This window comes from Delphinus delphis, chromosome 3, assembly GCF_949987515.2.
Source record: "Delphinus delphis chromosome 3, mDelDel1.2, whole genome shotgun sequence".
Taxonomy (NCBI): Eukaryota; Metazoa; Chordata; class Mammalia; order Artiodactyla; family Delphinidae; genus Delphinus; species Delphinus delphis.
This window is the reverse complement of record NC_082685.1, coordinates 55,205,402-55,220,488: the sequence shown is the minus strand read 5'-3', so window position 1 is coordinate 55,220,488 and position 15,087 is coordinate 55,205,402. Positions and strand designations below refer to the sequence as shown.

The following is a 15,087-nucleotide window of genomic DNA, read 5'->3' as shown; positions in this document are numbered from 1 at the left end:
CGTGAGCGTCTGGCGTTGGCCGGAGGACTGTAGCGTCGGTAATAGTATGATAGGGCCATTTCCTTCCGGGCGGGGGTCAAATCCTCGGGAAGCCGAGCCATCCCGTCCAGCTACCTCTCCAAAACGGGGCGCAGGCCATGTCACCTCTCTAGGAGGCTGCGGAGAACCGGCCACGCTGTTCCTTTCGGGTGCAGAAAGCCGGCTCCCTCCGGCCCGCTGGGAAGATTCCCTGCTACACATCCGGCCGGGGCATCTGAGGGCAGAAGCCAAGCCAGCTGTGCCCGATAGACCAGTAGAGCGCACTCTCGCCTGACTGCCTGTCCTCCTCACCGGACCCAGACTCGGCACCGCACACTCCCCCGACGCGGGGTCGGGGAAGGGGGGGAGCGGCGCAGTCACGCGCGCATCACACTTGCGCTCACAAGCGCGCAAGGCTCTCGCTCTCCGCCCGGCACACCTGCGCTCCGCCCCCTGGTCCCGGGCCGGCGCCGGTCGAAGGCTTTTGGGAACCCAGGGCGGCGGCGGCGGCGTCCCCCTTCTCCTTCCCTTCCCAGGGCTGGAGTTGTCCGGAGCCTCTCCCCGGTCCCAACCAGCCCGCATCCCTCTCCATCCTTCCCTCCCCCCGCCTGCCGCGGCAAGGGTATCTGCGGCCGCAGCCCGGAGCCCTTGAGGCGGCGAAGGGGGGAGGGGAAGAAAGCAAGGGATGAGCGCCGGGAGGGCGTCGGGGGCCCTGAGCCGGACTAGGACGCCCCTGGAACCGGAACCCGAGCCGGAGCCGGAGCCAGAGCTAAACCACCGGTACCAGTGGGCCAGGTGGTCAGGATGGGAGGAACAGAAAGGCGGGAGGGGGTGTGTACGCGAGAGTACAGGAAGGGGAGGGGGCTGTGGAGGCCTGGCTCAGGCCAACGCAGAGGAGGTGTGGACGCTGACTCAGGCACGATCCTTGTGCAGGCCGCCTGAGAATTCCGTCCCATCTCGCTCTGCAGTGTCCTTGGGAGGGACGGAAGCTCAGGACAAGCTGGAAAGGGGAACGTTCTGGGCGTCGGGGAAGCGGACCAGGGTCGTGGAAGACAGCTTGCGCAGCTGCCGTCTGGCACCCCTGGCCCGGACCAGCACCCCTGGCACGGACAGCTCCCTGGTTGGGTAGGGGGGTGGGGCCAGACCTTAGAGGCTTGCCTGTCTCGGATCCTGAAGAAGGCATTCCTATCCCTCCCCCCATCTCTAGCTGCAGCCTCCTAACCCCAGGAGGCGCCCTGGCCCGCGCTCGCCCCCCAGGGCCTCATGTCGGAACCACAGCCTGACCTGGAGCCGCCCCAACATGGGCTGTACATGCTCTTCCTGCTTGTGCTGGTCTTCTTCCTCATGGGCCTGGTAGGCTTCATGATCTGCCACGTGCTCAAGAAGAAAGGCTACCGCTGCCGCACCTCGAGGGGCTCGGAGCCTGACGACACCCAGCTCCAGCCCCGTGAGTGAACAGCCTAGAACCTCGCTCAGTCGCCTTTCTCCCTGACCCTTCTCCCCACACCTCTTCCTGGTCAACAGACCCAGGCCAAATCCCGACCAAGTTTTCAGGAGGTCTAGTAATGCTTTCTTGACTCTGCAAAAGCAATTGGGTTGCCACCACCCCGAAAGCAGGGCTAGAGTAGGCAGCATGGGTGGGAAGGGCCCACTGATGAGTCTTGGACTCCCATTGATTTCCCCATCTTTTCTGCCCTGGCCCTTGGAATGCTAATGTACAGCACGATGGCAATTTGCTAAAGGGGTAGGTCTTGAGCAAGAAGCCACAGAAGCCACCAGGTAATGTACCCCCAAAGCTGACTCATTTGCTGCTTCCTTACCGACCTCTTTCATCCTTCAGCTGAGGACGATGACATGAATGAGGACACAGTAGAGAGGATTGTTCAATGCATCATCCAAAATGAAGGTGGGTGCATGCTGGCCCCTTGTTCCCCACCTCCTCAACTTTCCTTTGCCCCGGCCTTTGCCTCCACTGACCCCCTCTTTTCCTTCTGCCCTCAGCCAATGCTGAGGCCTTGAAGGAGATGCTGGGGGACAGTGAAGGAGAAGGGACAATGCACCTGTCCAGGTGAGCTGAGAACAAGGGCCAGCACGATTGAGCTTGCCTTGGAGAGTACCCTCTCCTCCTGCACGTTCCTCTCCCAGTCTCCTTGCATGTTCGGGTTGACAGGGGAGAGTAAGGCTGGTTAACATACAGGAAGAAGGACGTTTTGTAGAAATCCTGAGTCCTTCAAACCACATCTCTCCTCTGGATATCATCAAGCCTAACCTTCACCCCTTATGCCACTCCTCTGCATTAAGCATTGCCCGCTTTTTAGCCCCAGGAGGGAGAACACATGGTCACTACTATCTTCATATTGAGTTTATTAGATAAAGACAAGAAACGAATGGTGGGGCCTGGGGCAAGTGGGGCATCTGGGGTTTAAGGAGCACGCTGAAAGAACAGGAGCAAGTCGAACAGGAAGAAAACTGGGAATGTCACCCCTGGTCCTTTCCTCCCTACCGTCCAGTGTGGATGCCACCTCCAGCTTGCAGGACGGAGCCCCCTCCCATCATCACACAGTGCACCTGGGCTCCGCAGCCCCCTGCATCCACTGCAGCCGCAACAAGAGACCCCCACTTGTCCGTCAGGGACGCTCCAAGGAAGGAAAGAGTCGCCCCCGGCCTGGGGAGACCACTGTGTTCTCTGTGGGCAGGTGGGTATAGAGTGCCCCAGGGAAAGGGAGGTTGAGGTGGGGACCCCAACGGTCAGGCACCTGCCTCCAAAGGTAGGCCCTGGCTCTTTCTTTGTGGCCTGTGAGCCACAGCAGAAGCCAGGCTGCACAATGTGCCCCACAATCTGGTCTCCCCTGCCCTAGGCCAGAGGGAAGTGCCTATCAAACCCAGGATGTCCCTGACCGGAGGGAAGGGCCAAGCAGCCTCTGGGTGGTGGTCCTAAGCCCCAGTGTTCCCTCCCCTCCCAGGTTCCGGGTGACACACATTGAGAAGCGCTATGGGCTGCATGAGCATCGTGATGGCTCCCCCACGGACAGGAGCTGGGGATCTGGTGGGGGGCAGGACCCAGGGGGTGGCCAGGCGTCTGGGGGAGGGCAGCCCAGGACAGGGATGCCTGCCACTGAGAGCCTTCCCCCTGAGAGGCCGCAGCCCCTGGCCCTTGCCAGCCCCCCAGTGCGGAATGGAGGACTCAGGGACAGCAGCCTAGTCCCTCGTGCACTTGAGAGGAGCCCTGGAGCCTCTGCAGAGTCGATGCTGGGGGCTGGAGGAAGGGGCCCAAGCCCAGGGCTGGCCAGTCAAGAGGCAAATGGACAGCCAAGCAAACCGGACACCTCAGATCACCAGGTATGAAGACATGTGGTGGGCTGCGGTGGGCTCAGCTCTTACTGCCCCTACTCTAGGGGGCACTGATATGACCCACCTCCTGTTCTCCCACTGGTGACCCCTCCTCTCTCTCTCAGGTGTCCCCACCACAGGGGGCAGGGGGTGTGTGAGGTGAGTCTGCCTGGGCCCCAAGTCAGATAATCTCATCCTCCCACCCCCTACTTTAAACTACCTAAGCCCATTGGTTCCCTGAACCCCCAAACTAAACTGCAGGCTTAGCCTTTGGTACATATTCCTTGGTTTGGTGGTGGGGAGTGGGCTTGTGCTCCAGGGGACAGGGAAGGTCCTGCAGCCCCTGGGGAAAAGCGGGGACACAGCTTGAAGAGGAGGCAACACTGTTACCCTTCCTCTCCTTCATTGCACTGATGGACTACCAGCTGGCAGGGCCAGGGGTTGGGTGGGCATGAAGCCCCTCCTCTCAACTGGACAGCACTGCCCCCCAGCTGAGGGACCAGCCCTACTTCCACCTGGAACTGCACGGTCTCAGGCTGGGGGACCTTGGGAGAAGTCCCACCTCTGGTCCTCAGTCTCTTCCCCTTCCCCTGTCTGCCAACAGGCCGCCTGACCTGCTTTCCCCATCACCTCACTCCATATGCTAGAGCGTGCGGCTGGGAGCAGGCCCCTGCCCTTGGTGGGCCCTTAAAGCAATAGCACCTTAGACCCCCTGCCCTCTTGGCACAAGAGGCCCAGGCCCTGGCTTGGGCTTTGTGCCCTTTATTCACTGTCAATAAATCCGCTCAGACGATTACAGCTGCTTCGCATACTGGCTCCAGCTCCTTCTGACAGGCCTGCCCCCATCCCCAGTGGCTCTGGCGTCTGGAGTGGGGTGATTCACAGAACCAGGGTGGAGACACAAATAAGCCAGAGCCACTCGAGACTTTGGGGGATGAATCCCAGTCCCAGAGATTTCAGGGTACTTTACCACCCTAGAGATGGGGTGGTAGCAGAAGACAAAGGAGTAGTTTCAGCCCTTAGAGATGGCTGGAGGATGATGGCAAAAAAGGAGTGGGTTCCAGCCCCAGAAATGGGGAGAGAAGAAATTTCTACCCGTGAAGGTGAGAACGGAAATCAGGGAGATTCCAGCTTTTGGCTGTGTCGCTCTGGATCACCGTGGGGAGGGGTGGTCTCTGATAGCACGGAGATAGGGGCAGCAGCATCACTGGGGGAAAGTGATTCCCCCGGGCTTCAGGTGAGAGGATCTGGGTGGCCAGGATCCGGGGCTTTAGCTGGCGGGGGAGGCGGTGGACGCATCTGTAGAGAACACACAGTCAGTGCACCAGATGCCTCCCTTGGGGATATCCCTGTCCATTCCCTCTGTCCTGCAGATAAAACAGGACAAGTTGGAGTGACCCCTCTCCAAACACTCTCCTCCAAGGGCGGGGCCCTTACCGGCCTGAGTCGAGGCGCCATCACATCCAGGGGTCCAGGGCAGTCCAGGTCTTGGTCTGGAAATAAGAACCACAAGTCAGTCTTACGACTTTGTTTTGTTCGCTTCTGTATCTCCAGCACTTAGGACAGTGGCACTCTGTAAATATTTGTTGAATTAACAAATAGTCACTAACCTGGGTCATAATATCCATCAGTCCATCCAACCTCAACGCTTACTGAGCACCTGCTGTATAATCGGGCCTGCTAAAGGTACCCGGGGGCAGGAGGGATCAACACCGCCCCCACCCCTAATGGCTGCCAGGAACTGCATAATGAAACACTAACAGACACAATGAGTGACTGAGTACTAAATCATTCAAAGTGAACGACGGGTGCTGGAGAAGCGGGGTGCAGAAAACGCTCACGGGGTTCCAGGGTCGCGGTGGGTGGGGGGTGCAGTGAAGAAAGTGAAAGAACCTTTTAGAAAAGATGGTTTTAGGAAAGATGGATGAGGTAACAACAAAAACAAGGAAAAAAAAAAAGATGGTTGAGGAAAATGATGATGCAAACCAGGTGTTTGCAGGATTCAAGAACACTAAGGGCAGAGGATGTGTATTGGGAAAACACTGTGGGAGAAACTGGCTGATTTTTAAAATAATAAGAAAACAGCTACTAATTGCATGCTTGCTATGTGCCCAGCACAACGCTGGGCACTCTATAGACACATCCCTTTAACTCTCACAACTCAGTGAGGGAGGGACCTTCCTCCTCACTCTGTAAAGGCCCAGGCATGTTAAATCACACACTAGGATGTCATAGAGCAGAGTTTGAACAGTGGGCCCAGCTCCAAAGCCCAAGCTCTTCTACCATCATGCATCAGAGAGCCTGATGGAGGAGGTTCCTGAGGGCAGGCAGAGGGGCTGAGTGTAACCCAGGAGCTCCAGACTTCCTCCTTCTTCCTGTCTCTTACCCTCCCAGGGCCCCAGCTCCTTCTACTCACCACCGGGCAGGACAGGTGCAGGCGACCCATCCAAGGCAGAGGTGGGTGCAGGAGGGGAGAAGCTGGGAGGGGAAGGGGATGGCAGGATCTGGGGATGAGGGGGCAAAGAGTTATTCCCGGCATGTGGGAAGGTTTCACCAGCTCTTCCTCCCATCCCATCTTCAGTTCCTGTCCTGTCACTCCCCAGTTCAGAGAGTGACCAAATGCTTGTATCTGGGTGAGGCTTGTAGGTGATACACATTTCAACAGCCAATATATATTGACACTTAATATGTCCCAGGCATTTTGCTAGCACTTCGCATGCACTAATTCATTCAGTCCTCACCACCACCCCATGAGGTAAGGATTTGATGATTCCTATGTCAGAGGTGAGACTCAGGTTAATCCATCTATCCAAAATCACAGAGCTAGTTAGTGACAAAGTCCTGGCTAGAACTCCTGACTCCTACTCCTATGCTCTTCTTGCTAGAACAACAGGTACCATATATCAAAGCACCTATGGGCCACTGTGCTAAGCACTTTACTTCCACTATCTCTAATCAGGATAGTTAGCCTCCTGAAAGAGGCATTATTGTCCCCCTTTTACATGCATGTGAAGAAACAAGCTCAGAGAGGTCTAATCACTGCCTAAAGTAACAGAACAGGAATCTGAACTAAGATCCAGCTCTAAAGCAGGACAACCAAACTCTAATGAAGACTGCCTTGGTGTCCCCTTTCTCTGTGCCAAAGGAGATGGGGAGTCCCAAGCCACTATGCGGGGGAGGGGGCATTAAGACGAATATGGGACCTCCCTGGCATGGGAGGGTCAACCCATTGGTGCCTGGGGACCCAGGGAAAAGGAAGGCTCACCTGTTCAGGGTCTGAGAGTTCAGATGGCCCTGGGGGGCCAAGTAGCTCCTCCACCAGCAGGGAGGGGAAGACCCCAACATGGCCCCCAAATTCTCCCCTCCAGAAGCCATCATCCACTCCATCCTGGGTCCGGGGCAGCAGGCGGATAAGCGCCCCCTCGGGGAAGCTCAGTTCCTCTGCGCTCTGTCCCGTGTAGCTGTACAGGGCGCAGGCCAGGAACGCTGCGGAAGCCCGGGAGAGATGGTGAGGGGAAGAGGCGGGCAGCAGTGCCCCCAGACCAGGGCTACAACCACTCAGTAACTCTTCTCCCTTTCTTACCTGTGGGCTCTGCCCCCGAAGGATTGTCGCTGTCATGGCTGCTCTCAGGGAAGGAGAGGTCCGGGAAGTTGAGATACCGCTCAGGGACAAAGCCTACCTCACCGTGCTGGTTCCGAGCCTGCTCACCCAGCAACGTGAACAGAAAGCAGGCTTGCCTCAGCAGTCCACGGCCCTGGCCCTCCTCCACTCAGGCTTCCAGCTTTGCCTGGCTGGGTCTTTACGGACCACAGAGAAGTCCCTCCCACTGCCCCCTTGCCAAGGGCAGAGCCCCGGGTCCATACCCACCTTGACCCATTCGTCGGCATCTCCCTCCTCTATGACCTCCAGCCACTCGCCCTCTGTGATGGTCAGCTCGTCCTCATGTCCTGCCTGGGACCCACAAAGAAGGATTCAGGACTGGCTGTTCCCCATCCCTGCCTGTCTGCGGTCCCCACCTCCATTCATACCTGATAGCCAAACACCACATGGACAGGGCAGGGGAGGGGCCTGGTGGCCAGGGCTGGGGGGGCGGGCTCCTCAAAGAGCTCCCCCGTCTCCTCACATTCCTCAAAGTCAGACAGCTCAGCATCCTCAGCCTGGGGGACAGAGAACAGGCATCGTTGTGAGGCCCCGTCTCAAGTACCACCCACTATATCTCTCACTCCTCCATTCTACCTTTTTTTTTTTTTTAAACATCTTTATTGGAGTATAATTGCTTTACAATGTTGTGTTAGTTTCTGCCGTATGACAAAGTGAATCAGCTACATGTATACATATATCCCCATATCCCCTCGCTCTTGCGCCTCCCTCCCACCCCATCCTACCCTTAACATTGTGGATCCTCCTCCAAGGTAGTACCACCCATCCGTTCACCCTGGGTCACAGGCAGAACCACCACAGAGCAAGATAACACTAACAATAATCACAGAGTTACAGTATTGAGCGCTTATATGTGCCAAGCACAATGCTAAGTATCTTATGTACATTGTCTTGTTTAAACTTCTTAATAACCCAGTGTTATTTTGCGAAACTATCAACCTCAGTTTACTTAATGGGAAACTGAGGCTCAGAAAGGCTAAGTCACTTTCCAAGATCACACAGCTAGTAAGTGGAGTGGCTGGTACTCAAACTGCTTATAGTCTGCTCTCGGGACCTTTCATAACCACCATCCTATACTCCATAATAAAAGTTCATTGACAGCTCTCTATGTTACAAACTGTGCCAAGAGTCATACTTAAGTGATTTCATTTCAGCCTCACAACAACCCTTTGAGTTAGCTACTAGTGTGATTCCCACTTTATAAGCTCTGCTTTCCACTGGGGCTCTTTACCCTCCTGGTGTGTATGGGGAGGGAGTGGAGGGAGCTCACCGTGGGAGAGAGGTCCCTCTGGGACAGCCGGGCCTCGCTGAGCCGTCGCTCCTGCTCTACCTCATCCTGGGCCTGGGTCATGGCTGGCTTCAGCCAGTGCTGCACATCCAGGCCAGCCCCCTGCAGCAGGGCCAGCCGGGCAGCCCCCTTCACCTGGCTCACCTGACACAGGGAAGAGGGGGTCAGTCAAGGCTGTGGCTGGGCCTGCCCTTGGGAGGTGAGTGGAGCCTCCTCCCCAGATGTGTCCACCCTCTACCTCCTGCCTCCAGTCTCCCCACCATCAGATAAAGGAGTGGAGGAGGGTGTTGCCGGAGGAGGTGCAGTCTCAGTGGCTCTAACCCCAGGGCTGTGGCTCACCTGTGCCCGCCGGATGCTCTCCCTCACTTCCTGCAGCCGCTGTTCTATGCCTGGAGCCTCCCGCTCTGAAGCCTGCTGCCGCCTCTGCTCCAGCCGCTGCAGCACCTGGTTGGGGACGCAGAGGACAGGAGTGGGTGGAGATACTATGGGGCACAACTTACTAATAACCCGGGAGTTTCCTAATTATTTCACATGCATTATGTCATCTCATCTTCCCTGTGATGTGGGTGCTATCATTAGCCCCACTTTAATGATGAGGAAACTGCGGTCCAGAGAGCTTAAGTCACTCCCTTACTCAGGGTTACATAACTAGGAAGCAACAGAGCAAGATTTGAGCCCAGGTGAGTCTAGTCCCAAAGGTTACGCTCTTAAATTACTGTGCCACACTGTCGGCTTAAATTACCCTTCCTTCCCCTCCTGCCTGCAGCCCCATGACATCCCCAGTGACGCCGGGATCCCCATCTCTCAGCTCTTCTTGCCCACCCCCGACACCTGCACTCCCCACCTCACCCGCTGCCCATGGTTCTGGATCTTGTAGTCTCGGGCAGCTCGGCTCGTCCAGCGTTGAACTTCTTTCTCCAGGCCACTCTCCCCGGCCACACCTCCTGCGCCCCGCTCCAGCTCCAGGACACACACCTGAATGAATGGGGAGCTGTGAGGATGCCCTGATGCTGCTCCTTCTCCGTTCCCCCTCCCTCCAGTTCCCTCCTCTTTTTCTTCCCTGTCTCCTGACCTCCAGGGTCAGGGACAAATAGGTGGGAGCACACACCTATGACTGTGGACACAGGAGTGCATTCATGTGGACACACAGAGAGTCCCAGAAGTGGGATCCAGGTTGAGGGACAGAGGTAGAATGAAGAAGATAGTGCAGTGAAGGGACAGAAGGGTGGGAGGAAGTGCGTTAATTTGTGTCCTGGTGGGAGGGAGGTGAACTGGGGTTCTGAAACCCTCTCTCCATGGTTTAATAGTCCGTAAGTTAAAACCAGGACAAGGATAATGGGGAAGAGGCCTACACCACAGTCCCCTTTCCAAGTGGCCTGACTGCACCTAGCAGAGAGGTCTTACCTGATCATTCCCTGCTGGCTGAAACTGCTGAGCTGGGGTGGGGGAGAATACTCCGGGCTCCTGAAGAAAAAGCTCCAGATCCTGCTCCCAGCTTACCTGGGAGTTGGAAAAAATCAAAGTCGGCCACTCACTGGCTCCCTCTCCAAGCCTGTCCCCAGCCTTCTTGGTAGAGAGAGGACAAGGTGAGAAGGAAAGGGGCAGACATGCAGTGGTGGAGGGGGCGCTGTACTGGGAGAGAAGGGTAAAGAGGATCTCTGGGGAGCTTACCTGGGAGGTCGCTTGCCCCCCACGGTGGGCATGCTCCAGAGCCATCTCTGCAGCTTCCAGCTCCGTGCGGCTCAGTGAAGTCAGCGGGTCCCTCAGGTGTTCCAACAGCTCGCTGACCAGGGCCTGGAGAGAACCCCAAGATGCTGACACCACCCTTCCCCCAAGCAGGCTCTCTGTCCAGGTTTGAATGGGTGATGGGTATGAGGTATGGGAAATTGAGAAGGAATAAGACATTATTATGCTTCTAATAATAGGCCCTCATGTGTGCACAGCACTTAACAGTTTAAAAAGCATTTTCACATTCATTCTCTCCCTTGAGCCCCATTAGTCTTATAAAGTAGGCAGAGCAGGGGTTAGTCCTGAGGAAGAAACTGGGGTTCAGAGGGGCAAGTGTTCTGCACAATGTCATGCAGCCAGCTAGAAGCAGAAGCAGAACCTAGGTATGTATCTTCTGCCCACTCTGAGCAGACTAGGTCCCCAGCCCCACCCAGCCTGATCGTGGTGGGAAGCAGGGAGATGCCCTCCCTGCTGAGAGGCAGGGGTATCTAGGCTGAGACTGGCCTTGAGCACAGCCGGCAGTTCTTCCTGGTAGTAGTGGTCAAGGTGGGCATTGGTGGCCACCAAGTTGAGCAGGTACTCATTGCGGGCCGCTCTCAGCTGCTGGGAGTACTGGGCCGACTGGACAGACAGCTAGGAGAGGAACATAGGTGTCAACTGGGAGGTCCTTCCATGGCCAAGGACCTTGGGGTCCTTCCATGGCCAAGCCAGATCCAGAATGGATTCTCACATGACTGAGATAACTGGCAAACCATACTAAAAATTTTACATACTCACAATTCCTGCTCAAAATCCTCTAGTGGCAACTGCATACATTTAGGATAAAATCCCAACTGCTCCTTACCGTGGGCTACCAGGTCCAACATGAGCTGGCCCCTGCACCCTCTCTGAGTCTTTCCACAGTGCTCGTCCCCTTGCTCACAGTGCTCCAGCCACACTGGCCTTCCCTCAGTTCCTCGAGCCTACAAAGTTATTCCCACCTCAGAGCCTTTGCACTCACCGCTGCCTCTCCCTGGAATGTTCTTCCCCTACATCTCTGCATGGCTGGCTCCTCCTTGACACTCAGGCCACCTGTTCAGAGAGGCTTTCCCTCTAAATTACACTCCCCTGTTATGCTTTATCATATCACCTTCTTTTCATTTATTCTGAGTCTTTGTTTATTTACTATCTGTCTCCCCTAACCAGGCTGTGGAGGCAGGAGCTCTGCTGGTAGTGTTCCCCATCATATCCCCAGTGTTTCAAACAATGCCAAGTACATAGAAGTCCTCAATCACTGCATATTAAAGGAATGAAAAACAAAGGTACTATTTCCATTTTATAGATGAAGAAAATGAGGCTCAGAGAGATCAAGTTTACCAAGGTCAGGCACCAAGGAAGTAGGGTAGCCTGGATTCATCCCAGTCTCTCTGACTTATGCCCCCGGGTTCCAAACCACTAGACTAATCTGCCCACCTCTCCCTGCCCCGACTCATGCCCACATCCTCTGAACCTTGGTGCTGAGTTTCTGGAGACTGGTCCGAGTGTGGAAGAGGCCATGGTCACTTCGGTTAAGCCTGTGCAGGCAAGGGAGAGGAGCGGAGGTCAGGCCCAGCCGTGGCACCTTGGCTCCATCCCCCGACGCCACAGGCTTCCTAACTCCCCATGACCCCACCTGGCCTGGACATCAGCCGCCTTCTCCTGTGCCAAGGCCCACACCCGTTCACGCTGCCCATACAGCTTTCGACTTCGGCTCAGCTCCCGGACAGACTGCAGCACCTCGGCCTGCGCCCTCTGGAGGTTCTCTGCTCCCTAGGGGCATGGACACACAAGTCCTGATCCAGATCACCTCCATCCCTGAGTCAGCCCTTCCTTCACCCCATCCACTGAGCCGTACCTTCCTAAGCACCTGCTCCTTAGCGCTCCGCCCTGTGCCTCCTGCCAGGTCACGGTATCGGTCAGATGCCTGGAGCCGGGCTTGGCCCCCAGCCATGGTGGCATCCAGCAGGCAGCGCCAGGCACCAAACACCATCCTGCCTCTCCCCAGAGAAAGTCTGCATTGACGAGGGGAGCACTCCAAAGCTTCACGAGATGCGCCCCCCCCCCAACACCATGGGAGACAGACTGCTTTCCCATCCCCCTCGTCTGGGAGCCCATCAATCGATCAGCCCATTAGCTCGGCCACAAGGATCACTTATGCCCTCCGCCCCCATCCAGTGTCCTTGCTGGGTCAGCTGCTATCCCGCTGCCGTGTCAGCTCTACCTGCCGCTCACGTGCCCTCCTCATAGGTTCCTGGGGTTGAGCTCCTCATCCCTTCTTGGCTCCCTGGCCTCCCTGCCACCCCACCATGGGACCCACCTGCTGTCCATCTCCCCACTCCGGTGTCCTTCCCTCTTCAGAAATGGCCCAGCCAGTTTCTGGAGTGCCTGGTGGGAAAGTCATCACAGACCCAGTTCCCTTTCAAAGACTCTCCCCACTTGGGAGAACATACGATCAGAGTATAATAATGCCACCCACTTTGCTAAGTGCTTTACATGCATTAACTTATTCTGTCCTTACAACAACCTTGCGTGAAGGTACAGTTATTATTATTCCCATTTTACAGAGAAAGAAATTGAGGCCAAGAAACGTTAAGTAACTTGTCCAAGGTCAAACAGCTAAAAAGTACCACAGCAGGGATTTGACACAAATTTGCCTGGTGCTAGGCATTTGCTCTTGACCAGAACAGGAGTATGCGTGGAGGCACATTGCTGGTAGTGTAAAGGAGGCTAGAACAAAAGGGAAGGTCCAGAGAAAGGAGTCCCATACCTGCCCATACTCCCGTTCAATGGCTGCCCTCTGCTTGCTGTAGGATCTGTGGAGATTAGGGGGATGGGGTGGTCTTACTGTTTGGTCCTTTTCTCCCACCCTCGACCCTCTCCTTAGCCTGGGCAGGAGGGAGAGGGGAGCCAGGCCTGGAGTGTGACTATACCAGGAGGGCCTGAGACTGAAGACAGAGTCCTTGAGATCACCTCGGGCAGCCGCAGCAAAGGACAACCTCATCTCAGTGCTCAGAGCCTCAGCAGGATCCTCCCCACCCCTGGAGAACCATCTGTGTGCTTGGAGGTGAGGACTGATGGGGGTCAGCTGAGTAGTGTGTGCCAGCCTTCCAACAGGTCTGGAAGAGGGAGGGGGGATTCTGTCCTGAGTTTGATTGTGGGTGTGGAGGGGGCGGTGTGGAGTGAAGGGGTTTGAGAGAGGGTCCCTGTGTGTTTATGTGTGTTGGGGTGCGTGGAAGGATAATTCGTATCCGGCATCTGGAGAGGGAGGCCTAGGATGACGGCCTTGAATGGGCAGGTTGGAGAGCTCTTCACCCCCGCCCACCCCGACAGCTGTAGTATGTTGGAGAAAAGGCGGAGCGTGTGACAGAGAAAGTCGGGGTACGTGGAGGGGGTCAGGGCTACCTGATATCCTCCAGTAGGTCCGCCTCTCTCTGCTGCCGGGTCTGAAGGATGTTCAGCTGCTCCAGGAAGCGAAGCTTCACCTCCTGGGATGGCTTCACCTGTGTGGGTAAGAAGAAGATGAAGACCCCTGGCGCAGGGACCTGAAAAACACTCCGCGCAGGGAGCGGTGAGGGGGCGGGGCCAGGGAGGAGCTGGGCTGTTTCCTCGGTTACTTCTGGGTTGGCCCTTGAACCCCTTCCTACTCTTCGTCCCCCACCGCAGGTCTGGTGCCCCTTTGGGCCGCATCACTCCCCCAGCCCGCCAGGAATCCCCGTCCCCAGGCCAAGCTCACTTTTCGGGGCGGCGGCTGCATCTCCGCTCCGGCCCAGGCAGCAACTCGACTCCGGAACTCGAGGAAACCCCGCCCACAGCTAAGCCCCGCCCAGGATCTGGCCCAGCTCCGCCCTCGCCCCGCCCACGCCTGATCAGTCCCTTCGCTGGGCCGCGAAGCGCCAAGAGCGGCAGGAACTAAACCTCTGTTACTGCTGAGAATACCCCGGAAAGGGTCCGCGCCGCCCTGTGGACGCCGCGTCCGCTGGGCGGTAGGGGGAACCCCAGGTTTCTGTGTCAAGACGCCTGGGTTCTATTTCTGGTGGAGAGCTATTGACTTAGCTCGTAATTATTTCTAATCATTCATTTACATATGCAGACCTCCAATCCCGACGCGATGGGTGAAGGATGGTGAGGAACTCAAATCTGTAACCAGGGAAACTGAATCACTGGATGCCTGAGCGCAGATGCGTGTGATGAGAGAAACAGGGCTGATCCCAGACCTTTTCCTAATTCCCACTGAACTGGAAAAGCCTGCGTGAGTGAGGGTGAGAAAGACGCCTGGAGCCAGGAAGGAACCAGTACCAGTGGAAAAGACAGGGCCAATGGAGTGGGCGTGAGCTGGGAGATGAGAGCTGGGAGATGAGAGTGGGGACTTGCAACCCAGAAAGCCCCTATCGGCTTTAGGGCCTGCCCTTAAGGTTCTACACCCCAGGACATACCCCCTATCCCCGCCCTGGCACTGCTTTCTGAGGATCTGCACACACACTTTCCTCATCCTCCTCACCTATCCATGGCCCACACCTCCTCACTACACCCCCGACTTGGAAAAGGCAGATATCTGTGGCCCAAACTCCAGATTCACATTTCCAACAGCTCACCTGACACCACCACTTCATCTAAATAGGTACCTCAAACTTTCAAACGGCTCCTTCTACCTGATCCTTCCCCAGTCACCTCCCCCAGGTAACATACTAGATGGAACCATTCTCCATCCACTTAGGAGAGTCAGAAAGCCAGAGTCTATGTACCCTTCCTCCTACCCCCACTTTCCATCCATCAGCAAGGCCTATAGGTTCTATCTCCCATTGATCAACTTCCCTCAATTTCCAGAACCACCAACCTGGTCCAAGTCCCCATTATCAGTCTCCTGGTCTGATATCTGGCCTCCTTGCTTCCAGTCTTCCCCCTACAACCCATTGTTCAGAAAACAGCCAGAGTGATTGATCTTTTTGTTCAAAGGAAGCAAAATCTCATCCCTCTCTTCCCTAAGACTCCTAAATTGCTTCAGAATAAAATCATGGCCCACAAGGCTGTTCATCACTGGGTCCCT

General features: G+C 56.2%; 2 protein-coding genes across 5 annotated transcripts; one reads left to right on the top strand and one right to left on the bottom strand.

The window, feature by feature from the left end:
• The first annotated feature begins 10 nt into the window (after positions 1-10).
• Positions 11-4,144, top strand: RELL2 (RELT like 2). Of its 2 annotated transcripts, XM_060008651.1 has the most exons (9): positions 12-798; positions 987-1,121; positions 1,226-1,465; positions 1,859-1,924; positions 2,020-2,086; positions 2,529-2,714; positions 2,982-3,357; positions 3,474-3,507; positions 3,953-4,144. In XM_060008651.1, the coding sequence occupies exons 3-8, from the start codon at positions 1,282-1,284 to the stop codon at positions 3,504-3,506; spliced, it is 912 nt and encodes a 303-aa protein (XP_059864634.1). In that variant the 5' UTR covers positions 12-798; positions 987-1,121; positions 1,226-1,281; the 3' UTR covers position 3,507; positions 3,953-4,144. The 2 variants fall into 2 exon arrangements, with proteins under 2 accessions (XP_059864635.1, XP_059864634.1); XM_060008652.1 differs by lacking the exon at positions 3,474-3,507 and having other exon boundaries at positions 11-798.
• Positions 3,343-13,834, bottom strand: FCHSD1 (FCH and double SH3 domains 1). Of its 3 annotated transcripts, none has more exons than XM_060008647.1 (20): positions 13,777-13,834; positions 13,446-13,543; positions 12,811-12,856; positions 12,361-12,428; positions 11,899-12,055; positions 11,677-11,813; positions 11,515-11,578; positions 10,530-10,658; positions 9,969-10,091; positions 9,702-9,797; positions 9,147-9,272; positions 8,637-8,741; positions 8,280-8,441; positions 7,378-7,506; positions 7,217-7,300; positions 6,932-7,049; positions 6,614-6,834; positions 5,765-5,852; positions 4,786-4,841; positions 3,343-4,647 (listed from the first exon to the last, which is right to left on the bottom strand). In XM_060008647.1, the coding sequence occupies exons 1-20, from the start codon at positions 13,795-13,797 to the stop codon at positions 4,582-4,584; spliced, it is 2,094 nt and encodes a 697-aa protein (XP_059864630.1). In that variant the 5' UTR covers positions 13,798-13,834; the 3' UTR covers positions 3,343-4,581. The 3 variants fall into 3 exon arrangements, with proteins under 3 accessions (XP_059864630.1, XP_059864631.1, XP_059864632.1); XM_060008648.1 differs by having other exon boundaries at positions 11,899-12,034; XM_060008649.1 differs by lacking the exons at positions 7,378-7,506; positions 8,280-8,441.
• Positions 13,835-15,087: the final 1,253 nt, after the last annotated feature.

Excerpts from the sequence above, each read along its gene's own strand:
- FCHSD1 (XM_060008647.1), bottom strand. The coding sequence starts at position 13,797 with ATGCAGCCGCCGCCCCGAAAA. Across the intron at positions 7,507-8,279 it reads AGAGGGACCTCTCTCCCACG|GCTGAGGATGCTGAGCTGTC; the intron begins GTGAGCTCCCTC and ends TCTGTCCCCCAG. Across the intron at positions 6,835-6,931 it reads TTCGGGGGCAGAGCCCACAG|CGTTCCTGGCCTGCGCCCTG; the intron begins GTAAGAAAGGGA and ends GGGCTTCCGCAG.
- RELL2 (XM_060008651.1), top strand. The coding sequence starts at position 1,282 with ATGTCGGAACCACAGCCTGACCTGGAGCCGCCCCAACATGGGCTGTAC. Across the intron at positions 1,466-1,858 it reads CGACACCCAGCTCCAGCCCC|CTGAGGACGATGACATGAAT; the intron begins GTGAGTGAACAG and ends TTCATCCTTCAG. Across the intron at positions 2,087-2,528 it reads GGGACAATGCACCTGTCCAG|TGTGGATGCCACCTCCAGCT; the intron begins GTGAGCTGAGAA and ends CCTACCGTCCAG.